This window comes from Scleropages formosus, chromosome 1 (assembly GCF_900964775.1).
Source record: "Scleropages formosus chromosome 1, fSclFor1.1, whole genome shotgun sequence".
Taxonomy (NCBI): domain Eukaryota; kingdom Metazoa; phylum Chordata; class Actinopteri; order Osteoglossiformes; family Osteoglossidae; genus Scleropages; species Scleropages formosus.
This window is the reverse complement of record NC_041806.1, coordinates 7,517,765-7,545,099: the sequence shown is the minus strand read 5'-3', so window position 1 is coordinate 7,545,099 and position 27,335 is coordinate 7,517,765. Positions and strand designations below refer to the sequence as shown.

The 27,335-nt window shown below is 42.2% G+C and overlaps 3 protein-coding genes across 4 annotated transcripts; 1 reads left to right on the top strand and 2 right to left on the bottom strand.

Annotated features, from left to right (window-relative positions):
• Window positions 1-934: 934 nt before the first annotated feature.
• LOC108930445 (eukaryotic translation initiation factor 2 subunit 2-like) lies at window positions 935-5,204 on the bottom strand. Its single transcript, XM_018745684.2, has 9 exons — window positions 5,059-5,204; window positions 4,233-4,413; window positions 3,892-3,998; window positions 3,355-3,478; window positions 2,547-2,647; window positions 2,190-2,338; window positions 2,020-2,076; window positions 1,644-1,729; window positions 935-1,555 (listed from the first exon to the last, which is right to left on the bottom strand). The coding sequence occupies exons 1-9, from the start codon at window positions 5,071-5,073 to the stop codon at window positions 1,380-1,382; spliced, it is 996 nt and encodes a 331-aa protein (XP_018601200.1). The 5' UTR covers window positions 5,074-5,204; the 3' UTR covers window positions 935-1,379.
• Window positions 5,205-8,138: 2,934 nt separating this feature from the next.
• LOC108930437 (charged multivesicular body protein 4b-like) lies at window positions 8,139-16,865 on the bottom strand. Its single transcript, XM_018745675.2, has 6 exons — window positions 16,829-16,865; window positions 15,523-15,869; window positions 12,969-13,146; window positions 12,757-12,871; window positions 12,527-12,653; window positions 8,139-9,380 (listed from the first exon to the last, which is right to left on the bottom strand). Exons 2-6 carry the CDS (start codon window positions 15,704-15,706, stop codon window positions 9,313-9,315), a joined length of 672 nt encoding a protein of 223 aa, XP_018601191.1. The 5' UTR covers window positions 15,707-15,869; window positions 16,829-16,865; the 3' UTR covers window positions 8,139-9,312.
• A 1,450-nt stretch (window positions 16,866-18,315) lies between these two features.
• On the top strand, window positions 18,316-26,618 carry LOC108930464 (vesicle-associated membrane protein-associated protein B-like). 2 transcript variants are annotated; one of them, XM_018745710.2, is made up of 6 exons: window positions 18,316-18,544; window positions 20,121-20,273; window positions 24,275-24,378; window positions 24,474-24,554; window positions 24,855-24,986; window positions 25,123-26,618. In XM_018745710.2, the coding sequence occupies exons 1-6, from the start codon at window positions 18,487-18,489 to the stop codon at window positions 25,294-25,296; spliced, it is 702 nt and encodes a 233-aa protein (XP_018601226.1). In that variant the 5' UTR covers window positions 18,316-18,486; the 3' UTR covers window positions 25,297-26,618. The 2 variants fall into 2 exon arrangements, with proteins under 2 accessions (XP_018601226.1, XP_018601225.1); XM_018745709.2 differs by having other exon boundaries at window positions 18,317-18,544; window positions 24,813-24,986.
• The last annotated feature ends 717 nt before the right edge of the window (window positions 26,619-27,335 follow it).

Genomic DNA, 27,335 nt, shown 5'->3' with positions numbered 1-27,335 from the left:
GGATACTAGTGTCAGCAGCGAGGCTGTATAACCAGTACATTTCTTAGTTCATATCAATGTTAAGAACAATCTTAATGCCTTTAAATGAAGAAATTTCACACAATTTTATTTTTTAAGCAGCATGTTTTTTTGCCATGTAGGAAATAAAGTGGACACCAACACTGGCATTTTTTTTTTTTTTAAAAACACTTCAGTACAAAGCCTGTGCAAAGCAATTTCTGAATTCTCTGTATACTTATTTACATTTATTTACTTAGCAGATGCATTTTTCTAAACTTACTTCCAATGAGCTCTATGTAGTGTTATCAGCCCACACACCTTATTCACCAAGGTGACTTTACACTGCAAGATACACTACTTACACTGGGTCACTCATCCGTACATCAGTGGGACACTCTCTCTCTGTCACTCACACACTATAAGTGAGCCTGAACAGCATGTCTTTGAACTGTGGGAGGAAACCAGAGCACATGTGGGAAACCCACAGACACAGGGAGAACATGCAAACTCCACACACACTAAGCAGGGATCGAACTCATGTCCCCACGCACCACGACTCGCTGTGCTACCATGACAATGTTCACTGCCCTACATTTGATTGGGCCATATATCCTGTCACATTTTTTTGTAGGCACCTAAACATTTCAATACTGTCTTCAATATAAAACACATACTGAGTTTTCCCCCTGTTCACACTTGAGTTAAATGCAAGATACACAGTTGCAAGCCTCTCTATTTATGCCAGTCATCAAGCGGTGAGAATGCTGGGTTAATGTGTGGTAATCCACACCGACTTATGCCCATTCAAAACAGTACAGGTTCTACAAATTCTAAGAGCAAAACATCTGAATATCTTTGTTGGAGAGGGGGAGGAAAAAAAAAAAAAAAAAAAAGACATCACACCTTTTAATTAAAATCTGCAATATCTTTTTAATGTCAAAATATTTGCAGTTCATTTCCAGTGCTTCTGTCATTTTTAGGAATGCATTTGTTTATACTGTAGCTTATTGCCACAGTCAGCCCTTTTCACCAAACTGAAATGTAATTTTTCAACAGCAAAAACAGTGATGTGAATATTGTATTGTATCAATAAATGTGATTTTTAATAATCAGACTTTTTGGCTTCACTGGAAGAAACGCGAGTTGGAGGAAGAAGCAAAACGGAAGAAGGAGAACCCAAGATGGCAAATCTGAAGGAGCTTCAAATAGTAAAGTCCAAATGGCACAACACAACAGCTGGAGATCATGTTCATCCAGCTTCTGTGATATGTGGTGAATATATGCATTTCATTAACAGGCACATATAGTAAATCCAGCCAAAGTTCAGAGTCCAGATAGCCAGGCGAAGTCAACCCCAGGCAATGAAGTAAAAAGGGGGGCTAGTTGGCCTTGGCACGGAGCTGAGCCCTCTTGCCTGTGACAGCCTGGAAACCAGTTTTGATGCTGGCAACAGAACAACGCGAGTGGCACGTCTCGCACTGCAAGAAGTAGAGCCGGGTATCTTTCTGCAGGATGGTGTCTGGTGAGCGGCAGGTGTGGCAAGTCACATATTCCTCTGCAGAGCACAAGAGAAATATCAAAATGTGCGACACCTGAAATGTACTTTGTTCACATATTAAAAGAAAATAAATTTGTAAACATACTGATGTATCTTCGCAGGACATTTTCTATCTGTTTCTGCTGGAACCTTCCTTTGATAACAAGCTGGTTGTTTCCATCAATGGAGCCACTGTGAGCAGAGAGGACAATGGATGATGCTTGTCATGGAGAATGAAGGCGCATATTACAGGTGGGTCAGAATCTCTTTCTGAAAACATCACTCGTGGGTCTTTTTTGTTCAAACATTCTGCTTTTGTTTGTGTCACAGCACACCATGAGGTAAAAGTTATTTTACTACACATTTTAACTTTCCTCAATTCCAGATTTGCTTTTCATCAAATGAAAATGCAAGATAGGTGTTCACAATGTGCAAAATAGACCTAACAGTAAAAACCTGAAAGTTCCATTTATCTTGATTACCTTGTTCCCAACTCTGCTAGCAAGAAGGCGAGCAGATGCTTTGGCTGACGATGCAATCTAGAAACAAAAGTCAGTTATTATCCCATATGTAGCACAGCAACATGCAACACAACAACAGGAAAATAGTTAATGCGCCACAACCTTGTCAAAATCAAAATCAACATACTCACAGTTTAACAATATCTGTAAAGTTGACAAATGATGTCTTCTTGGTGCCAACTCTAACCACCTGTGGTGGCTTCATGACAAACTTCCTCTTCTCTCCAGCCACCATGTCAGGGTTCTTCTCCCGCATGATGTTAAATACACGGACCAGTAGCTGTGGAGACAAGGAGGGACAAGCAGGTTTGTTCTCTTCTGAACCTTGGGTTCTTTCCTGAACACGGATGATTGCAATGAAACTTACAGCTTAATTTGTATCCCAACACTAATGTGTACAGTTTACGAGATGTACAACTGTGCATGAATGTGTTAGTGGTAACATGTAAAGAGAGACTTCTAAATGTCATATATAACGCATACTGTACCTCATCATAAGTATAGTCCCTCTCGCTTCCTGCCCAAGCGGGTCCAGCTGGTGTGCCAAACGTGATTCCATCATTGCTTTTACTTTGATCATTTTCAAGTGCTGGGGGAATGAAGTTCTGGTTGGACTGATACACTGATCATACTGGTTATGGCTTCAGTCAATTCTGATAATTCCAGGCAGAACAAAGTAAATGAATCTAAGTAACACAAAATATATAGTAACCTGGTCTGACAGTTACAAGGTGGTCATCAAACTCCTGCTGCGTCACATGCATTTTAGCTTTTTTCAAATTCACAGTAATCTCTTACAAAGCTGACTGACAGAAATTAAGAATTTGTTGTCCTAATCAGTCAAATGCAGAGGCATCAAGTTATGGCAAAAATTATGCATCTACTAGAGATTGAATTCAATTTCAAATTCAGCTATTTATATAATTCAACAAATGCTGTAATCAAACTTCCTGCTGTTTTGCAGAATACTACTATCACCCAATACACAAGATTTGTCTGGGTGACAAAGTACAGATATCTCCCATAGCAACTAGTGGGATTGCGAAGTCGTCCCGAGTTCCTCATAAGATCAGATAGGTAACTGCCTGCCAGTCCTTCTGCACTAGAATATAGAGAGAACCACAAAATGAATCCTAATAACACTTTAAGAGTACCAATTTCATTGTTCTTTATGACAGAAGACGTGTCATTTTCACAGATAACCTATGAAAACAAGTCCAGAAAGCTCAAGTGAATGAACTCAACAGCACTTATGTCTTTATTGTGCATAAGCTTAGCTAAATGGAGGAAACATACCCTCATCCTTTTCTAGCAAATTGACCTCTTTAAATTCAACCCTCTTGTTCTTCTTGGTCGGCAGCACGAGGTCTATGTCATCCGTTTCTGTTGGCTCTGTCTGATCCCCATCAATTTTCATGTCCTATGGGCATAAAAGTAATGTTGTTCACCAGAAGCATTACATGCCATATGCAGGTATCTTGGCACATAACACCACTCTAAACTGCTTATTTAACATAGACAAAAGGCACTTTAATAATGTAGGAACTTAAGCAGGGGTGACAGTAAAGTGGTTAGAGGTGCTGCTTATTATGTACCCTACTTTGCTCCAGTAAAAGTTACCCAGCTGTATAGACTGTAAAGCATCGTAAGTAGACCCTTTGGAGAAAAGCATCAGCTAAACTACAATGTATTGTTTCTGATAAAGATTTGCTCACGATGTAAAGTATAAGAAGAGTTTCTCTCCTATATTTTATTACCACTATGAAATACCCTTGATTAAAAAAGATTAAAAGTTTAAAGACAGATTACACACACCTGGAAATTTAAACTAACCTTCAATCCCTCCTCTATTGCCAAATCGTCACCAAATACTTTCTTTATTTTCTTTTTTTTCTTTTTCTGGTTGAAAAAGTTCAAGTCGTCCAGGTCATCGGAAGGCTCTGAGGAATCGCATGCAAAACACCACACCATTACACAAGAAAGTTCAGCTGTACAGGGCTTCTAGGGGTTTCTTGGGCCACCCCCGTTCAGTTACAGCACAAAAACTGTAAAGTAAATACTGTGATGTAGCTAACAGTCCTGAAGAGCAACATAAAGTTAATTTGCAGTAAAAAAAAAAAAAAAAAAAAAACTAATAATGTACATTCGAGGCAGTTATGCACTCTTGTCCTCACCTTTCTTCTTTCCTTCCTCCTCTTCCATATCAGGCTCTCGGTCTTCGCCACCATCGAGGTCGGCCTCCCTGACATCAGGCTGCGGGGTGTCCTCGCTGACGACTTCATTCCCATCCTCTTCCAACATAAAGGGCTTCTTCTTCTTCTTTTTCTTCTTGGTCATAGTGGGGTCAAATATCATCTGCAGAGTAAAGTGGAGAAAAGGGATGAGCAACGGACAGTCCTCCAGGCACACAGTTAGTTACAGGAACGCACCCCTGGGAAGCGGGAAGCGTGGCGGTGAGAGCCGTCGCCTCGCCGGACACACGTTAAATTGTCTCCATCCAAAATGAAGCAACATGACATTACATTATTCTTTTACTGATGCTACAATGACTACACAGTGCTCATCTACATACATTGTTGACCCATATAATACAGCTGGGTAATTTTACAAGAGCAATTTGGGATGGGTCCCTTGCTCAAGGGTACTAGTAGTACTACAGTAGGTGGGACTCGAACCTTCAACCAAGCAACTACTAACTCAACTAGTTCAAAGAAACTGGGGTTTGCACATTCACATGATCTGCAGTCTTTTGTAAGTTTTCTGTTGCTTCCTGGTTTGTTCAGGCTAACCTCGGTGTTACACAGGATTGGGGAAAATAACTGCCACACCACAGACACAGCAGCCAGCTGCATGGTAATGCTAATCATGGTTGTAGTACTACTGAGTCCACCGCCCAGTCATGTGTGAGGCACAAAACTGACGGTGCACGAACTCTTACATATTTATTTTCAGTAGTACAACGACGAAGAAACTAGGGGCAAGTAAGAACCATCCGCTCACCTCATCTCCCGACATGTTTACTCAGAGTATAGGAGCTTTTTCTTCGTTTCGCTCCGAGTTTCGCGCTTCCCTAATCTTCTGCGTCCCGTTTCTTACATCAGCAGCGTGCGCAGCTTCAGCGCGCGATATTACCGGCGCAGCTGCGCATGTCTGTGGTGACGGAAGCGGAACCGGAAACTCTTCTTCCACAGGCCCACACCGAAACCGTTCTTGAACATTCCGAAATGTTTAAAAAGAGATGTTGACGCACACTGTATGTACAGTAAGCAGTACTCCCCCAAACTCAGTTTAAAAGGAATAAAAGGGAGCTGGTTTTAATGATTTAAAAACCCCCAGTGAAACACATCTGTGTTCCACACTTAAGTTGGTGCGGAAAAAGGAGCATTTTAGCAATGTTTTCAATTGACAAAAAGGAAAACATGATTGAATTCACAATTGAAGCTCTTCTTCAATACAAAAAACTTCAGTTTCAAGCAGAAGTCCTCCGGAAATAGATTAAAACATCATCTTTCTTCAAAACACAATAAGATTTAATAAGATAAAAAGATGATCAAATAAATTTTAGACACCACTTTCTCTGTTGCTAGGGCAGGGTTTCCCCACCTTGCAAAATCTATAGCTGATTCTTAAAACAGCAATCAAACTATGTTTAAAATACAAATATCCAGACAACTACAATCTTGCGTGGTAAAAGTGTTAACTTGATAATGATTGAAAATATAACATTAGATGACAAGCTAGAAATAATTTTTCCTGTAACTGAATATAAAACATCTATTATGTCATATATATATAAAAAATACATTTGATTTTGCATTTAAATTAATACAAAATCCAGGAGCTGCTTTTCTGGATGAAATTATGTCAGTCATAATGAGAATTTGCTGAAGAGGAACACAACATTGTTATTTATGAGATGAGTAAATGGAAGTACTGTATACTCACTCATTTAGCTGATGCTTTTCTCCAAAGCAACTTACAGTGTTGAGGTTACAATTATTTACCCCTTTATACAGCTGGGTAATTTTACCAGAGCAATTTAGGGTAAGTACCATGCACAAGGATACAATAGTGAAGGGGAGGATCAAACCTGCAACCTTTAGGTCTGAAGGCAGTAGCTTTAACCACTACACTACCAGCCATCCTGCTATTTGTGCTGAGTGACTTATAACTTTAAGGTCATTTACCTATTTATACAGGGTACTATGGTAAGAGGTGGACTTTGAACATGGGTCCTTCAAATCCTTAAGGAAATAATGTAAAAACAGGTATTTAAATCACACAATGGGGAACAAGCAACAACTTTTATAAAAATTAATACAATTTCACATCCTTAAATAGTCTTAATGATGCACATGATGAAAACACATATGCTACTGAGCACGTGTAATGAGTGTCTGCTTGCTTTGCAGAGTGAAAGACACAGGCAGTGATTTTGGGAACTGTCTTTAGATGTATAAGCCACATTGTCAAAATGTCTCTAACCATGGAGTACCCTGCTTAGTGTCCTATGCTTTTTGGATCAACTCCAGACCTCCACCACCTTGCACTGGGACAAACTATTTATTTATAATGAATGAATGAAAATATAACATTGAAGCACAAGCTAGAAGGAACCATTTTTGTTTTTTAAATTAAGTAACATTTCTCACTGTTGGAACTGATTATGTTTATGGCTAAGAAATAATGGTAATTTGACCGCTTTTAAAAAACTAAAAATTTGGCTAAATGAATGCATTATGCGAAACGTGTATATATCAGACTAAATTGTTATACATTGTGATATAAACATGTAATGACAAAGTAAGCAATACTTTTTACTTAAGCCATTTTAATTTTTTTCCCTTTCTTGATAAGAATGTTCCATGTCATAGACCATTTCTGCAAGCATCTCTGGCAGGAAGTAAATAAGGCTTTTTTCATGATAATAAAAAGCCAAAATAATACAACAAAGGATAAAATTTATTTGAAATGATAGCTGCATCTCCATAATTAAAACATACAAATGTATACAAGTTACAGTTGAGTTACACTGAACAAACAGTTTATACTGCAATTCTATGTAGAAAATATACAGCTTTGATATAGTGTTACTCTCTCTTCATATGCAGCCACAGGAAATATAAAGCGATTGCTTTATTTCCTTAGTTAACGTTAACCATTTTCTATTTTCTTTTATGAAAAGAGAAGGCCGTAACCAAAGCAACAGCCCTCAATACAGTACAAACAATGCCAATGCTTTTCAGAGCATGTCAATGTAAACATATCAGCTGCACATATAATACTTTCAAATACCAAGAAAACATTTTAAAATATATTTTCACTTCTTTATACAATTTGGAACACAGATTTGAAATGATACACAAGCTCCACTACAGGGCCTCTTCCACAGTTGGTGAATCTAACATCATTCTAAGTGCTATGAGTCTGCAAGTACGTCTGATTTGTAAATCCAGTCAGAGGTACAGAAGAACTGCAAGATCTGACATGCAAAGCATATCTGACATGCAAAGTCAAATAGTGGCAAGATTCTGCATACGCTCTAATTGTGCCAAATACACACAGTATATTCAAACTATATGTCTCAACATGAAAATTACTTGTAATGCTTAGTTATAGCCATAAACATTATTGGGTCATTTAGCAGCACTAAACAAAAATATTGTGGAATTGGGGGGGGGGAAAAAAAAATAAAAAATTTTAATTCAGATTTACCTCAGTTCCAAATTCAAAGATCTAGCTATTCATCTTAAGATGTTTTGAGTAGGGTCACGTTGAAACAAAAACATCCTCCAAATGAAATATTACCATTCCTTTATAGTGTTTTCCCTTGCAAACCACAAACTATGAAGCCAGAAATTATAAAACACTTTGCAATAGGTGTCCTGCACCTTACAAGGATCCAACATTAAAAGCTGGGGGTTAAAGGTGCACACGCTGGTGTTTCAATGCTCACCAAACAGATATATACACTTCAGCAAACTTACACTTTTCCAGTCAATACATCAGTCAGCAGACATTGCACTGCCAAGCTACACACAACAGGTTTTTTTTTTTTTTTTTTTTTTTTTTTAAACACGAAACCAGTACGAACCAATATGTGCAGCATAATTTAACAGAGAAGAAACATTGCAAGGGGTCTGGTGGAAGACAACCTTGTAGCAAGTGAAATTGTCTTGGTGACCTTGCTTATGCTGCTATAGCAAAAAGGTGGAATTTGGGAAACATGCTTGAAGATAGTCAGTCATCAGCTCTTGTGTCTGTTACCAGAACAGCAAGGATTACAGCTGACAGGCACTGTGATACATTACAGCATGCATAGTTCACTGACTGCAGTCATTCAGCTGTAGTTGCAGATACACAATTATTTAAAATGTATACAAATGGCTAACTGGGTAGCAGCAGTCAATATCTGTTCTTGAAAATCATTTTTCTAACATTTTCAGTCAGCTAGATAAGTAACATACACCTTTACGGACTACACTGCAATACAGAAAAATACCAGACAAATAATTTACTACAGGAACTGGACAAAACATAACACAACGAGCAAGGGTACAGGGGTTCCACATGGAGGAGGGGCAGTGGCTCCTCAAGTGCAGCCTGTTGTCCACAACATCTCAACTTAACCACCAAATGTTTTCTCAGGTATAAAACTATTAGGCAATTTATTGTTTGATCAGGTTAAATCTTTAGATTTTTTCATCACTGACTTTCATTGAAGCTGTAAGTGGTACACTGAGACTGTTAAATTGTCCAATACTAAATAGATGGAAAATAAACTAATTTCTTAAAGAACGAATAAGTGGCACATGTAGCACTATGTTTAAGAATTCAAGAGCAACTTTACAGATCTGGAGGAGCTTGCACAAGAGCTATTTGGTGAGCCAAAACAGATTTTAAGGGCAACTGACAGGCTGTTAAGTACATACAAAAGCCTGCTGTTGTAGCCTCCTTTGTGAAATGGTAGTATGTGTAGGACACCACAATAGCTTCTAATTACTGGCGGAACATAGAGGTCTGAAGCCAGGTTGAAAGCTTTGGGTTCAGTCAGTACTTCTGCATGCACACCGGTATGTCAGACAGCAGTAACTTTTTCAGTTTATTATTTTGCCACTCATCCCTTTTTCAGCTTTTCACTAACCTCAGGGGCTATATTCTTGTTCATTTTCCTTTTCTTCCAGCATCATTACACTTCCTCCTACAAAGAACAATCAAACTAACGACAGTCACCAAAAAGTCCTTTTCCCTCATCTACATGGCCTCCATAGCCCAGCGCTCCAGGTCCTTCATGTCATCATCATCCTCTTCCCTCTTCTTTTCTGTATGGATGAGAAAAAGTACAACAATATATTATTGGTGGTACTGTGACAGTCTGTTGGGTTTTCTTGGTTTTAAAAAAAAAAAAAAAAAAAATACAAAACAATAAGCCCCTGAGTTGTTCTGATATTTCATATATGCTTTATGATTATCACCATTATAATCCATTACTGTACTGAATAAATTAAGCAATGATTTGGTTTAAACCTTCAGAAATGGCGATTCAGTCTGAAAGCTAATTTTGTTTTTTGTAGTATTTGTGCTGCTAGTGAATTTATAACACAAATGTTTAATAAGGTTTGACGTTACCAATTCACGTCTTGCATAGGCTACAAACAGGATAACAGCTTGCATTACACGTAGAACTGAGTATCGATTAATGAGACAGTCACCAGTGGCCAGGCACACACTGAAAGCGCAGAGGGAACAGGATAAAACCCAGGAAGACATCTACAGATGGTTGGCACAGTCTAAACCAGGGGTGCCAAAGCTTTTTTGGCTAAGGGTCATTATCATTGTGATTAATTTGAGTTATTATTTTATTATTAAGGGGGTGCGGTAGCGCAGCAGGCTTGGCTGGGTCCTGCTCTAAGGTGGGTCTGAGGTTCGAGTCCCACTTGGGGTGCCTTGTAACAGACTGGCATCCCGTCCTGGCTGTGTCCCCTTCCCCTCCAGCCTTACGCCTTGTGTTTCCAGGTTAGGCTTCAGTTTGCCGTGACCCCACTTGGGAGCAGCGGCTTCAGCCAATGTGTGTGTGTTTAATTTATAACGAAATATAATAATTTAACTCAAATTATTAATTTGAGTGCAACACATATGGAAGAGGAACAGGGAAAAAAAGTAAGTGACATAGGTCATCTTATAATGTCCAGTTAGAAAAATATTTTATAATGCAACTGTGTTAAATATATTAACAAGACAGTATATTAGTATAATTTGTCCCATATCGCGATTGATAAGGTATTTTTCTTGCATGACAATTCATTTAAAAGCCTAAAAAAGGAGAAATTGTTGGACTTGTCCATATCAAGCTTGACTCTTTAAGCAACTGATACTAACAAAAAATTTTTTTAAAAAATTGTAACCCTTTGATTGTAAAATTTTCACAACACTACACTGGCCAATGGCCCCCCAGAGTCACAATAAGCTAAGAGTTTGTCCCCCCCAGGAAATATACAGCAACTTTTTCTATATACAGTAGTCCTTACAAATTTGCTGCCAGGAAATTGTTTCAATTTATTGCAATAATTTCAGCTACTGCATTGCTTGCTTTGACCAGTGATTACAAATGAGAGAATGTGCTCTTGAAAAGCCATTGCTTTCCCAAAGGTTCACTTTTTAGTTTGGATATCTTGTCTTTACAAAATTGGCCTTGGAGTTTGACAAATGTACATCGATGTTTGATTCCATAATGTCTTTTAACGTTACATTCTTTAAGAACTGAAACAGACATAAGAAATGGGTTCATGCATTTCAATAAAGAAGCAATGGTTCCTTCGCCAGTCATATTCAGCACTCAAGTTCACGTAAATACAAATATTATTCACAAAGAATAACTCACTGTAAAAGCTGACAGAAAAACACAGCATATTAACAAACTATGGAAAACAGAACTATTATCAAGGATCCCACCAACTATTACCACCAGAACTACCCACCACCGATACCTCATACAACAACTACTGCATCCGCAAAGCCAGCAACATTGTGGATGACCCCTCTCACAGACTATTTGCCCTCTTGCCATCTGGCAGAAGGTACAGGAGCATCCTTGCCACCACCAGCAGACTCCGCAACAGCTTCCTCCCTGAGGCAGTCAGATTACTCAACACCCTGTTGCCTCCCAATGCTCACCTGGCACAGTCAAGCAGCTAACCCAGCATGACTCCATACACTACAGTTTACAGCCCATGTCCTGTACTCATCTCACATTGTTGTGTATTTGCACTTTATGTAGTCCTGCGTGCTGTTCTGTATTGTACCACGGTCCCTGGAGAAACAACATTTCGTTCCACCGTACGCAAGCTATATAGAGGAATGACAATAAAAACCACATGAACTTAAAGGATGAGCGACCATGACTTGCTATACATCTAACTACAAATGTATTATGATGCAATCCAATAAAAGATATTTATGGCAGCTATAGGGTATATTAATTTACACATGCTCTTGCAGGCCATGTTACACAAAATGGTAGGCCGCATGTTGGACACCTCTGGTTGGACTTTGGCTAGTCAAAAGCCAACAAGAAAGGATGGAAAGAAATGTTAAGGTGGTAAAGATTCAAGACAGAAATACATGTATACATTGTTGAGATGTACATTAGTTTATTTACCACCATATGAACCAACTCTGCTTTAGAATCATGACTCTGCATCCAAGTCTCTTTGTGCTAATGTAATGCACACGTTTGCTATGAGATGTCGCCTTGGAGAAAAGCGTCTGTTAAATGACTAAATGTCAATGTAAATAGAAAGCAGCTCCATGGAAGCTGAACAAAGTGGAAGAATGTACTGAAGTGAAAAATGTGACATTTGAAAAGTCTTGCATACAGGTCTCAATTTCCCGATCGGGGTAGATAAGACATGCACTGCCTTGCTTGAAGATCATACACCAACGGTGTAGGATAGGTGAGCCTTGCCATGTGTGGCAGGTCTAGTGCAAACCTCGAGGAACTACAGTCAGGCTACAGGATGACACGTTCTCTGTGCCCATACACAGGCAGGTGCAACAAACAGAACAGTGAATGAAGCTACACGTGACATAAGAAATGACTAAGAACACGACCAGAGGCTATTAAGCACATCAAGATGATGCCACCTTGAAGACGTGGAAGTGGTTGGTACCACAATGAAGAGGGAGATCAAGGAAGACTGAACATAGTAGTACATGGTTATGGCTGATGAGAAGTGGGAGTTGAAGGCCACTAACCCCTCACAAGAGGAGGGACAGTGATATACAGAAGATAAGAGGGATAGGTCCTTGTCTCTGCCCCTTCACTAGGAGATGTACTAAGTTAAGGGGCAAAACACTGGTAAACAGCAGTCCCCTGGCTGAAAACCCTGTTCCTGCTCTTGGGGAACCTGTAAGAGGTGTGACAGGAGAAAGGATAACAGGTTAACACCAACCTCTAATTTAGACATACCTGGCCTGGAGGGTAAGGACGTAGAGGGCACGCTGGGTAAAGGGACATTCTCTGAATCACCGATTTCCAGTAAATTTCGGTCTAATTCTTCCTGTTCCAGCTCTTCCAGTTCTGCCATAAGTTCATCCTACAAAACATGGTCAATTCACATGCGCTCATTCACGTCAGCTAAACAAAACTTTATTACATCAGCAAGCAGAGGCCCCCCCCCCCCAAAAAAAAAGTCTTACCTCATCAAACTCTTCTCCAAAGCCCACAGGCTTTGAAATGGCATCAGAAATTTCTTGTGCCTGCTCCTGTTGTTCAGTTATGTCCTGCATTAATTCATCCACTTTATCTATGTCCCTTAAACATGTGGGAGAAAAGAAATTGAGTTTGAAAATGGTTGGGGAGGAGAGGAACCATGCTCGGCAAACCTGAAACAAGGCTGGTCTTTGCTTACATGTTCTCGTGAGCCGCTTTCATCGCTTTGGCCGCGAAGCCCATGTTCTTCAACACCTCGGTGTTCGTGTTGGCATTTTCGAGCGCTTCCCGCTGGAACTCGATGGTGGAGAGTGTTCCGTCGATCTGCGCCAGCTGCTTCTCGTAGCGCTTCTTCCGTTTCAAGGCCTGCAGGGCAGCTGTTTGCAAGACAAATCAGACAAGTGGGACAAAAGGGTTAATGAAGGAGGACTGCGATGTATCACACAGCTGCTCCATTATAGAGATTTTAAGGTTGGAAATTTACATGCACTGCTGAAAATGTACTTTACTCATTTAGTTGATGTTTTCCTCCAAAGCGACTTACAACGTTAAGATACCTGAAGTTATTTGTACAGCTGGGCAATTTCTAGTGGAGCAATTTAGGATAAGTGCTTGCTCAAGGGTACTACAGCTGGAGGTGGGATTCAAACATGTAACCTTTGAGAACAAAGGCAGCAGCACCAACCACTACCAACTGCTCCTTTAGAGTGAAGAACAATAGGATGCTTGGTAGCAAACTGGAATCTGGACAATCCAATGGTAGTCATTTTGGATTTAAAAACAGCAAGTAAAAATGCATGTAAGCATGTAAAAGTAAGTTTTGGGTTTACGCAACGTATGCATTTCAATTAGGTTGTGCAGGGTAGTGTAGTGGTTTGAGCTGCTGCCTTTGTCCCCATAGGTTCAAATCTTGTTGAGCTCTCTGCCAGGGGAGAACACTCCGTTGATCCTCCTGGGTGACTCCAACCTGCATGTCGACAACAGTCATGCAAGCTGCCTTCTGTTGCTCCTACAGTCCTTCGATCTCTTCCTGTCCCAATACACTGCTACTCACAAAGCAGGCAATTGTCTTGACCTTGTATTTTCCCATAACTGTGGGTGTTCTATCCTCTGTCACTCTGCTGCATGTCTCTGACCACTTCATTTCTTTTCAACCCTGCCTCACCACTAATTCCTCGCCTTTCTGCACCCGTTGTCACCTTCCGCCACAAATTAAAATCTCTCTCACCTTCCTGCTTTGCCTCTGCTACACTGTCCGCTCTCCCTTCTGCTGCACAATTCTCAGATCTATCAACACGTGATGCCACTAACATTTTCCTCTCTGCCCTATCTTCCACCCTTGACCACTGTCTTCTAGACCAGCACGCCCCATTGCTACCCCATGGCTGACTGAGAGGTTATGAGCTAACAGGACCAAACTCCGGGCTACAGACCAAAGATGTTGTAAATCCAAGACTCGCTCGGACCTGGATGCCTACCAGTCACTCTTAGCTGCTTTTCACTCTGCTGTCTCTTCAGCTAAAAACCTCCTACAACCATAACAAAATAGTCTGCATCTAAAAAAACCACACAGACTCTGTGCCACCTCCTCCTCCCCCTTCTCTCATTGCTGATGACTTTGCTTTGTTTTTCAGAGAAAAGTCAAAGCAATCACTGTCAAATTCTCAGCATCGACCTGCCCGGGTCGCGCTGGACCTCCCTGCGAAGCTATCCTCTCCAAATTCAAGCCACTCTCCGAATCTGAAATCGCTGACCTCCTGATATCACGAAGAGCCACCACCTGCTAGCTTGATCCGATCCCATCGTCACTCCGACAGAACGTTTCCCCGCAACTCTCCTTCTTCATCTCTACGATCATCAACTCCTTACTCTCCTCTGGCTGTTTCCCAGCTGCCTTCAAAACTGCTCTCATTTTACCTCTGTTAAAGAAACCCTCCCTAGATCCAAATCTGTTCCAAAACTACAGACCGGTCTCTCTCCTCACCTTCCTGTCTAAAACTCTAGAGCGGGCAGCCTGTGATCAACTGTCTGATTTCCTCACACGGAACCATCTCCTCGATGGTTATCAGTCTGGTTTCAAAGTTGGGTCACTCCCTTCTGGCGGCATCTGATGCTTTCCAAGCCGGTAGAGCCGCCTCCCTCTCCTCGGTCCTCATCCTCCTCGATCTGCCTGCAGCATTCGACACAACCAACCACCGGATTCTACTCTCCTTTCTTAACCAGCTTGGGATCAAAGGAGCGGCACTAAGATAGTTTGAGTCCCACCTATCAGACAGATCCTACCAAGTGGTCTGGCGAAGCTGTCGTTCTTCTCTGCCTCTCTCAACCGGTGTCCCGCAGGGCTCGGTACCGGGTCCTCGGTACAGTGTGTTCCGCTGATGTGCGGATGAGTGACCCAGTGCAAGTAGTGTATCTAGCAGTGTATAAGGTGTGTGGGCTGATAACACTAGAGTTCATTGGTGGAAGTCGCTTTTGGAGAAAGTCAAGTGTCTGCTAAATAAATGTAAATTTTACAGTACTGTCTTGATGTTTGCACACGTGCACTTTAGTTTACGTAGTTCTGTAAGTAGCTTTGTACACTGTCCTGTTCAGTTTCACTATATGGTCGAAATGACAAAGACAACTGATTTGATTATAGTGTGTAAAGCTGCTGTCTCCACTGGCACTGGGTGGAGCTAGCACTGTTACACATCAACCGTGTCAAAAATAGTGGTCCCGAGGTTCGAAACGAAACAGAATAAAACGCCCCTCACCTCGCTTGTTCTTCGTGCCGTTCTTCTTGGCCGTGAGGAGCTCCTGCTCGATCTTCTTCTCCAGAAACTCCTGTTTCTTCGTCAGCATCTCCTCCGTGTCGCGCAGCCGCTGGATCGCCTCCTGCGGACTCGGGGTTTTGCCCCCTTTGCCGGCGCCGCCGAACAACTTCCCCAGCAAAGACATGGTGATGCGGGGCGGCGGCTGCTACTGCCGTTCGTTCCGTGCGAAATGAAGGACAACACGCTTCTTTTCGGGGTTGTCGAGGCCACTTTCCTCCGCACCCCTTCCCAGGCGACTTCTTCAAATTGTTTCCGCTTCTGCTCTTCTTCGTCCTCTTCTTCAACGGCTACAATATGATTGCGAAAAAGTTATACCGCCACCTGCTGGGTGGAGTGCTGAAGCGCGTCACCCTAAACGGGTTTCTGCTCCACGGCCGCGCCCGTACGCACGCACGCACGCGCACACACACACACACACACACACACACACACACAGGCTGAAACCGGTTGTCCCTAACCTAACCCGGCAACACAGGGCGCAAGGCTGGAGGGGGAGGGGACACAACCATGACGGGACACCAGTCCATCGCAAGACACCCCAAGCAGGAGTCGAACCCCAGACCCACCAGAGACCGGCCCGGCCATGCCCTTGTGCCCCCTCTCCACTTACAAATCATTCATTCCTTCATTCATTCATCCTTCCTTCCTTCAACCTTCAATTAAATGAACAGTTCAAGAACTCACAATACAAGAACACTGACACAGAACCAGCAAGCCTTGGCAGGGGACATGACAAATGACTGCAGTGACATCAGATTAAAAAAAAAAAAAAAAAAACTTGCAGTAATTTCTCATCTTGATGGCTTTATTAGAAGTCCTTAATAAATAGGCTTTACGCATCAAATTCTTAGATTTTCAGATTCTCGTATCAGTTTTTTTTTGTTAGCAAATGTGAACCTTGTATATGATATTTGATTAAGACAATTATTAAATTGATAACGTGCTTGTTTCCTGTTGTTTCTTTCATAGTGTAAAAATCCACACAGCATATGCTGTATCCATGAAGCAAAGAAAAAACCTTTTACATTTCATCAAGAATGAATTTAGAGACACCATACTTTCCATAAAAGGTGGGACACAGTCTCCAGGTGCATGGTACAGAAAGAACAATTACATCTATGCCATCCTAGATCTTTTTAAATGCTGGGTACACTTTCTCGAACGGGACATTGTTAACCAAGGTATTTCAATAAGCAATAACATGAGGGGCATTATTCTGAAACAAATAGCAAACATTCACAAATACCTGAAGTTTTTGTCCTAAGCAACTCACAATGTTGAACTAACAAATTATTTACCCAGCTGGGTAATTTTTCCAGGAACAGCTTAGGATAAGTATGTTGCTCAAAAGCACTACACCTGGAAGTGAAATTCGAACCTGTGCCCTTGGGTCCAAAGGCAGCAGCTCGAAGCCACTGTACCACCAGCACTGTTATTATTTCTAAAGGACTGTGAGAAACAGACTCTTCCAGAAGGATCACCCTGATTTACTACAGCGAGATCACTAAGGTAGAGCCACCCAGCCATAAGTAACAGTCCCAGTATCTCTAACTTCGAACGCGTCCTCGCTATACGACGCCTCGCTGTACGGCGTTTCAGTTACGTCACCCGTTCTTACGTCACTCCTCGATGGTGACCTCACTCACTAAGACACCTTTGTTCCGCAAATACGTCGCTAGACCCACGAAAGACGCATAATAATATTTTTTTTTTATTTTAAAATTGTACTTCATGATTTTACGAGGTGTTGTCGAATAAAACCTTGTGTGGTCCATATATTTTATTGGCACAGAGCTGTGGTTTTCACCTCAGCGACACGTTTGTAGTTGCGTCCTGCTACCACTGCGTTTGATCCACTGTTACCACTATGGTCCAGCATTCTAAACGTAAATTTCACTGTAAAAATCCTCTAAAATGTTCATTCGAATCGTTAACTTGTTTACTTTGTTTTAAATATTCATGTTTTCAGGGGGCTCACTGGTAAGTACACTACCAGTCTGGGATTAGTGATCCTCTTCTTGTCTGACAAATATAGCTTCGCTGTACGAAACACTTGTGGTCTCTATGATTCGGATTTAAAAAATCTAGGTCCCCCACTTACGAACTACTCACTTGAAAAGCTCATAAGTCGAATGTAACACCGAGTGGGCCATGGCATGGCATGGGCTCTTCCTCAATTTTAGGCAGCGACAAGGTACCCCAGCAAAAATGAAGGTACTGGACTAAGTGACTGCAAGTCAAGAATTGCGTGTGATTTTTTTTTTTTTTTTTAAAACTCTTATTTAAATAAATCATGCTTAAAAACCTACGTTTGAAACGTAGCAAGTGGTAGGGAACAAACTAGGTTTGCTTGAGACTTTCATGTCTGCAGCTATGTCTCCTTCTCTCAGTGTAATGCATAAAATTGTTCTTTTGCTGAGGTGTACGTCGCTTTGGACAAAACTTGCGTCTGCTAAATGATAATAATCATTATTATAATGTAAATGTAAAATATCCAACTAAGTCCGTAAATATTATCTATGCTAAAAGTGCAGCAAACGTTACACATGAGTAACAGGGACTAGTCTGAACTGCGTGACGAAAACTGAACAAACAACAAGCACTGTAATTCTTTCTGTTTTTTTTTTTTTTAAATAAACACTAATCTTTCCACCTTTCCAGTCTCCCGTCATTCCTCGCGGAACTTAATTTATCTGAGCTCGAATGATGACGTAAGTGGGCGTATCGCGAGCAGCTGCTTCCTGCGTCGTCACTCGGCAGCGGCGAGCTCGCGCTGTTCTGGGTACATCCCAGTGTCCGCGAGATCGGACGGCTGGAGCGCGAGCGGGAGCGCGCCGGTCCCCTCTGCGGAGCGCAGCGGTTGCTCTATCCTTAGGAGCGGGCAGACAGGGAGCGCGCGCGGACATGGCGAGGCAAGAGCAGGTCCTGCTGCTGGAGCCACAGCACGAGCTCAGGTTCCGAGGTAAAGGAAGGGAAGAGGAGAGGAGAGCGGAGCAAAGCAGACTGAGGGCCTCGTACGTGTGTCAGTGCGTCTTGTCGTGTCGACGAAACATCTCACACAGGAAGGAACGCGAGAACCAGTTTATGAGGGGGAAGAATATATACACTGTAATGTCGCTTTCCTGTCACTGGTGTCATTTTTATTGTTTTACTTGTTTCGGGGGCCGAGGCGGGCCAGGCCGCGGCGGTCACTGGCTGCTGGGCGCTGCGCCGCTTGCGTCGTTGCGGACTCGGTCTGCGGACTCGGTCTCCGGCTTCGGCCCTGTTGTTCGCCGTGTTTCCGAGGCCCGGCCTCGCGGCGCGAAACCTGTCAGCCGGACACGTCGAAGGACACGGGCGGCCACTCGGCTGTGTTCGACTCCCGCCTCAGTGTAGAGACGTTCTGAGGTGGACGCGGCAGGCCGTGGCACCGCGGTGCCGCCGAGAGAGAGAGGCGTGTCGTGTCAGCGGCTCCAGCGCCGTCTCGCGCGGCCCCCCTGCCAGGCACGTGACCGTTGCGTGGCCCTCTGTGGCCGGCAGTACTGTACGACCCCCTCCGGTGTCTGAGCGCGACGCTTCTCCGCTCGTGTCCGCCTCACTGTTTTCTATCATCTGATCCTCGATCAGCAACTTTCCCGTGGTTTACTTATCAGGGTGTCCTTGCTGTGTCAATTTAGCGTAGCAAGAGCAGCGGGACTCGAACCAGCAACCTTCTGTTTGCAGGGAAACTGTCTTAACTGCTGCGGCACCCATTGGCCCCATTGCATACAGTTTAATTATTGTTAATAATAATGTGTTTCATAATAAAAAGTCTATGGGCAGCTTCAGATTGAACTGGTTTTACACTGTGGTGTGTGACACAATAACTGTGCTCAAGAATCACACCACCAAAATCTTTCCTTCTGTTGGTGTATTTTTTTTTTTTGGTAATCTTCCTGGAGATGTGTATTACTCCGTAGTAAAGCGTCTGGCTAAATATAAGTGTAAAGGAATAGCTTCCGAGTCACTTTATCTGCTGTTGAACGTACTTTTGGTTACTTTTCTGTATGCTTAGTTCCAAAGTGTGAGCCGGGTACGTAAATGTAAAAGTCAGTTTCCAGCTGCACGCATCTGTGGCTTCTGCAACAGTGTGTACGGCAGCCGCGAGCAAGGTGTGTTTGCGTTGGCCACGATTTTTCAATAGCTGCTGATACGCTTTGCGTGTAAGAGTTTGGTATTATATTTATCCTTTAGTATGCCAGGTGTCAGTCGCTGGGTGTGTGTGTCATTTTTACACATCTGGCTGATATAATGCATAATCATATATTCAACTGACATAAGGTAAGTTGTGGAATGTATGGAAAACTAGCTAAATGAAAGCATAATTATGAACAGAAAAAAAAAATCATTTAATATGATAGCGTTCTTTTTAGTCGAGGAGCAATGCTAAACAATAGCTGGATCAAAAAGTTCTGAGTTTCCCAAAATGTGTGATTGAACACGTTGCTTTAACCTTTAAAGCTTCCCTTCGGAGGGATCGAGGATGTTCCTTACAAATTTGGCCGCGCTCTCCGCCGCAGGTCCGTTCACCGATGTTGTCACCGCGACGCTGAAACTCGCCAACCCAACGGACAAAAATGTGTGCTTTAAAGTGAAGACCACTGCTCCGCGCCGGTACTGCGTCCGGCCCAACAGCGGCGTCATCGACGCAGGGACTTCCATCAACGTGTCTGGTATGCTTTCTCATCCAAAGTTTTGTCCGGGCCGCACCTCCTCGCTGTGATCGAACAGTTTGCCGTGACGGAGCATTTGTTTTTGAAAGCTGTCGCGATATATAGGTACGCGATTGCTTCGGCTCGTATCCTTGAAATCCGCTTGTGTTGAGTGATGCCCTGAGGATTCATTTCCACGAAAGTGGAGTTTGAGTGTCGTGTGCTTGGAGGAGTACGACATGCCTGAGCAAGAGCAGTATCCCTGATGGAAGGGAGGGAAAAAAGTAAAACCCGAGGATGACAAGCAACTTATCTGGAATGTTCGCTTTGGGTTACTGTTAAAATCCTCTTCCTTTACATTTATTCATTTAGCAGATGTTTTTCTCCAAAGCGACATCTCAGACCTTTAAATGTTCTGCTCAATGAACTCTCGTATGACGCACATCACATGCATAAGTTAAACTTCCGCTCATTTCTCGACCTGTTTCCTATCCACGCAGCCTTGAGTACATCTCAGAGTGCGAAATATCGAAACGTAAAGTACATGAATCGAAATACATGTACTATTATCCCAGTGACTATTGCCTATATAGCTGTTACCCCAGTGTACTTATCCAGTGGTTGGACAGGATAGTTTGCAATAATGTTCCTCATAAAGACGTAAATAAAGAACATGTACTTTTTGTTCTTTGTAATTTATCTGCATTCATTTACTTTGCTTATGTTCTTTCAAACTAGGAGCACGGATGACTTTGGAGTGACTGCTAGTACTGGGACAAAGATAAGGGTGACTTTACAGCAAGTTCGCATTTCTGTCGCCAAGATTTGAGGACCGTTCTTGTGGCCACGGCTTGTGGGCAGATTTAATTTTGGACGTGACACAGCCCTGGGCTGTGTCGTGGCGATGATCTGAAAGCAGCGTCCTTCTCAATAACGCCAATTAAGAGTAGTATGGTGGTTTGTGTTGGTTTTTGTCACTAATCATAAAATTGCTAAATGGGCCATGTGGCACCTTCCATCCACTCATACACACACATATACACACACACACTTGGTCACTTACTTTTCATATTGTGTACATAGCTCAACAGAGAGTTGGTCATGTTGTGATGGGATCCACGGCCCCGGGTAGCAGCTGTGCCCTCAGTGAGTGGGCAGTGTGGGTGAGGCCGCCCAAGGATTACATTTCCTTCCTGGGTGTTACTTTCTCAGTGGGTATCCTCTTACCCCCCTAGATCGGGTGTCAGGGTGTTATACTCCGGGACCTTTACAGTTGGTTACAATGAGACGCCTTAGTCCTTCCCCGAGAGCTCTGTCACGCTGTGAGCTGCTGTTGTCATTTCTAGACCTCACCTTACATTTATTTAGCTGGTACTTTTCTCCAAAGCAACTTACCTACAATTATTCCCCCTTTTATACAGCTGGGCAATTTTTACTGGAGCAATTTAGGGTAAGTCTCGGTACTGCAGGCAGAGGTGAGATTTGAACCTGTTACCTTTAGGTCCAAAGGCAGCAGCTCTAACTATTACACTACCAGTACCAGCTGTCCCTTATATATAATTTATATATAATATGTATTTTACATTAATTATTAGAATAAATTATAGCCTGTAATTGAAAGGCTGAGGTTACATGCATGAGTCAAGTAAACCTGTCAATCATTAACAGTTCAGCTCTAGATTGACTGAGACTACAGGCAAGAATATTGCATCAGCATTGTTGAATCATTTTGTGTCGCGTTTACATCTTTTTTTTATGTAATGGCATCATGTTAAACTCGTTTTAAAATACTTTTACCTATTACTTTGGTAACAATTTTGTATTTGTATCATTTGGATGTTGTTTAGTGTTTGAATTCAACATTTTAAGTGGTGGCTCAACAGGTAATGTTGTTTCCTTACAGACCCAGGGTTATGGGTTCTAATGTGACCCAAGGTCTATTTTTGAGATCTCGGGCTTCCCTTCACAACCCGGGGAAGTACCGCTCGTGTGATTGGCTTTCCAAGTTCACCTTCGTGTGTGATCACCTCTGTCCCCGCTGGGTACGCAGGCTTTGAGCGTACACAGATGGGTAAAAGTTAGCCAGCATAGCTGGTGTCCTGTGCTATTGACTTTCATCATGACAAAGATAAGTGGGAGTGGAAATGATACCTCTGGGAACCAGTGTATTCATATAGTACCTTAATGATCTTTCTTTCAAGGTACGGGATACAGAGTTGTAGACAACTAAAGCACAACACGTTGTGCAGTTGCTGGGGTGTGATGTAGGGCACGGTGGTGGTGGTGTGGCCTGGACATAAAGTAAATTTGTTGTTAGTGCCCCCAACAACTGCTTAGCGTAGAGTAGTTTACTTGGCTTTTACTAGAGCTGAATAAATGAAAGCAAGGTTGTGCTAAAATTTATCAGATGTCCTTTTATAATATATACTGTACACGTACACTCAAACATTTACATTGATTCATTTAGCAGACACTTTTCTCCAAAGTGATGTACTTCCTCATAGAAAATACAAAGTGTGCATTACATTAAGAGGAAAAAGACTTGGATGCAGATGCATGATTCTAAAGTAATCTGTTACTTTCTGCCAAATGAACCAATGTACATCGCACGAGTAGCTGCTTAAGTTTATCCAAATATCGACAATAATTCCTAATCACATTCCTACTGATTTTTTTTTTAAAAAAAAAAAAAACTTTTACATTGTAATACACTCGTAGCTGCGTGAAGATTTATGTGTCAGCAGTTATCTCAGTTATAGAGCATGAACATTTACACATTAGATGAACCTAAGAGATGATGGGAGAAGTGAGTCTGGAGGAGGTGAGTTTTAAGACTCTTTTTAAATGTGGGCACAGATTCAGCAGTTCCGAATGAGAGGGGGAGGTCGTTCCACCAGCCAGAACCGAGAACCTTGTGCTTTTGCTTTGGGGCCTTTTATTATGTTGGACCACCAAGCGGACAGATGTGGAGGAGCGAAGCAGTCTGGTTGGGGTGTAGCGGATGATCAGGTCTTATAGATATCTGGGAGCTGTTCCATTTATGCTTTTGTAGGCCATAACCAGTGTGTTGAATTTGACAAGGGCAGATATAGGAAGCCAATACAGAGAGACAAGGAGGGGAGATGCATGGGAACGCTCTGGTAGGTCAAACACAACTGGTGCAGCAGCGTTCTGCATCAGCTGTGTAATAATGAGTTGCTAAGCAAAAGGGTTACCTTGACAACGACAACATTACGGGCTAAGTCCGAAATGTAAACGCGTATTTGACTATGACGATTGAACGCTTGTTTGCCCTGTGAAATGTGGAAACTACAAGTCTGACACACTGATGTTTATTGCGTTAGTCAGACCTCCTGTCCTCAGGCGGTGTCTGTATTGTACTTTAAAACAGTAGTAATGATTCTTCTTTGAAAGAGTAATCAGTACACTTCCAGCATCTTTTCTCCTTCCGGCAAGGTGCTGAAAACTGCCGCAAAGAAGTAAAAATATTGTCTTAAGACATTTAGGTTCCAGGTTGGATGGGGAGTTCCTCGAAACCCCCTTGCTAGCGTGCAAGAATAAGGCATGGCTTCATATCACGGATGTAGGCGGAGTGCGGTTTGTAAATTGAATTAGAACGGCGAAAAGGAAACGTTGTTGGAGTGACTTTTTGATTCAGGTTGCACTCGTGACCTGGGTTTGAATCCCACCTCCATCTTGTAGTAAACTTGATGAAGGCACTTGACATTATTTGCTCCAGCAAAAATTGCCCAGCTATTTATATAGCTAAATCACTGCAAGTTGCTTAACATTGTAAGTCGCTTTGGAGGAAAGTGTCAAATAAATAAATGTAATGGGAGTTTAGCAGCCATTTGTCAACAGTCACGTTTAAAGCACCGTATGTTACAAAGTCACGTAACCCATCGGGCAAATAATGTGGTAATTTAACAGAAGCAGGTTACATTTATTTAATTACAAGGTTAAATTTATTCAAGGTCGTGTCTGAAAATGCTCCACCAAGCTCTGCTTTTCTGTCTTTTCAGTTATGCTGCAGCCGTTTGATTATGATCCGAACGAAAAAAGCAAACACAAGTTCATGGTTCAGTCCATAATTGCTCCAGCTGACATGACGGACATGGAGGGAGTGGTGAGTCTGTTTTCTGTTCTGGTCTGCTGCACTGCGTCTCCCTCCAACCCACGAGTCAAGAGTCCACTTTATTGACCCCTGCTTCTCTCCCCCAGTGGAAGGAGGCAAAACCAGAGGATCTCATGGATTCCAAGCTTAGATGCGTCTTTGAGCTTCCATCAGAGAATGAGAAAACGGTATGCCCATCTTGGTGTCTTTGAACGTTGCGAGAAAAGCGCAGTTTGTGTTGCTGTGAAAACGATGCATTCCGAGCCCTTATCAGTGACTCTTATCCGTATCACCGCTTTTAAGTGTTTGCGCAACACTCTCCAGAATTGCTTCCCCTCATGCTTGGCTAATTATGGGTGGGAAGGTGTTTAAAGTACAGGTTTATTAGAGTAATACAGCTGCGTAGATTTTGTTCAGAACCAGGTCTTCCTTCCGTGTCCCTGCAGCATGATATTGATACCAACAAAGTGCTCTCCTCCAACCTAAAGTCAGAACCCTCCACGCTGTCTAAGTCGGTGAGCTCTTCCCTCGATGATGGCGAAGTGAAGAAAATCATGGAGGAGTGTAAAAGGCTGCAGATGGAGGTCCAGCGACTACGCGAAGAAAACAAACAGTTCAAGGTGAGCAAAAAGTTTGCTCTGTCAGCACTGTAAATGGTCCAGCTGAGTCGTCGCCTATAACGCGCTCTTTAGAGTAGACCAGTGGTCTCCCGAAGGCTCGTGGTGGTGTTCCTCTAAATACGCGTTTCCCACACAGGAAGATGATGGTCTTCGGCTGAGAAAGGGCACATCGGTGTCTGCCTCTCCCTCTTCGTTTTCTCCGCCAGCCTCGGGTTCGATGTTGAAGGAGGAGGGCCCGAACACCAGAGCCCTGGCCCTGTGCGTGGTGTTCTTTGTCATCGGTGTCATCATTGGGAAGCTGCTCTTGTAGACAGACAGCTTCAGCATGCCTCATGGATGAAACCAAGAAATGGGCTTTGGAGTTCTGATCAGAATGCCATATCATGTGCATAGAGGTGAATAGTTCAGTACTCAACAAAAGAAGGTAATCCAATATATAATAATAATAATTAAAAACAGTGACAGGTCTTGCTTTTTAATAATTGTGTAATCCTTTGTGTCCTCCACCTCCCTTGCACAGACAGAAGTGATCAAGGGGTAACATTAGAGCGAAACGTGTACAGCGAAACCAATAAATCGAAAGACTCTAACGTTACTGTTAGCAAGGCTTTTCTAAAAATCAAACACTAATGTGGCCGATGGAGTCGGGTTCGATTGAGTTGAAATGGCATCGCGTGGTTCTGTTCTAAGGCAGCGCGCTGTCTGTGTGGAGTCGCGGCAGAGTTTCAGAACGGGGGCTCTGGAGAAGGGGCCGCAGCTGCTTTCTCACTGTCCATCAGCTCCATTTTTAAACGGGGGGGAAGAAATGTATACTGTAAACAAAGCTGGGGCAAAACCCTTATATGGGGAGCAGAGTGGTGGCTGATGGGTAATTTAGTGTGACGATGAAACACTGTTCAGTGACGTGGAGCACATTCCACTTGCTGGGATTAGTGTGGTCAGACATTTAATTGGTAGTAGTTACTCAATCGCTGGAGTCCACAAAATGCAATGAAGTTTTCCATTTTTGATTCCTGCAGTTTTTTTTTTTTTTTTTAATTTTTTAAATTTTTTTATTTTTCGGGAAGTCCTTTGCCTTGAGGGAGTTGAACGTTGTCCTTGCAGAGCGAGTCCCACATGTTGAGAGAAGGTGCATTACAGTCTAAAGGGAAATGAACAACCACTTCCTTGTCTTTGGGTGTTTTATATGCATTTGGGAAAAGTCCAGGTTAATGGAAGCAATCAGTTTTCCCCTGGATTGAGAGCAATATGAAATTACCGTTTACCATGGGATGAACAAGTTGTACACACTTCTCTAGAATCGGAATGCTTTCCGGGTATATTAATTGTCTTTGGTTTGAGTCATAGTTGAGGCAGCGCTGTAATTAGATCACGGAATGCACAGTGTAAAACCACACATTTTATGCAGTATGTTAAATGATCGAAATAACTGGGGCACGGTATTTTTGTGTTTGTCATCAGTAAAGGTGTTTAAAAGGGACCATTTGTGATTAGGTTTAAGGTGTCTTTGTTTTCTTTTGACTTGTCAAAAATGCTCCGCATTCAGTACATTGTTGCATATTGTGGATGAAAGCTGTACATTTTTGTCGACAGGTTCAAAACTGAATTAAAACGAGGTGAGACTTGTTGGGACCCAGCTGCTCATTGGCGTCTCTCTTCACAAATGTCACCAAAGCCACTAGTCAAGTTTTGTCTGTGCTTGAATCTGTAAATAAGTCCAAAAATCTAACAGTTATAATAAATGCATCTCTGGACTACAAGAATCTTTACTGGGATGTTTAAGCTCTTTAGTCGTGGGTTGGGGGTAGGAGTGGTGATGAAATTAAGATTTTTTTTATTAATGCTGATTGTGTTCATAAGGTAATTATTTTTGTTACTCATGACAGACTTAATAGAAAATCCTGTCACTGTAGGTAGTTTTTGTAGGGAAGCACTATTCAGTTTTTCTCAATTTCCTTACATTTGGCGATGGTTTAAATATAGTGTTACATTAGTGACCAAGTGAAAAAGGGGAAGAATCAATGTCCTAATTGTCTGTTAGACTTCATAAAGTCATTGGATAGTGAATGGAAAGTATGTGAACCCCTAGTGTCCCTTACTTTTACCATGAAATGGCTATTTAATAAGAATCCTTTTTCATGTGACATAATAGGTGTGTAATGATCAATTCTATAGGCTTCTTTAGAGGAAATCGTGTGTGTAGTAGAAACACGGGAGTAATGCAGGTATAAAAATAAGCGAAGCCCAAGCTGTATTGATTAAACCAAGTAGGTAGAATCAGCTGTGTAAATCAGTAATTTATTAACTTCATAAGTTAGATTTAGTTTAGTTATTTCATACAAGAATGAG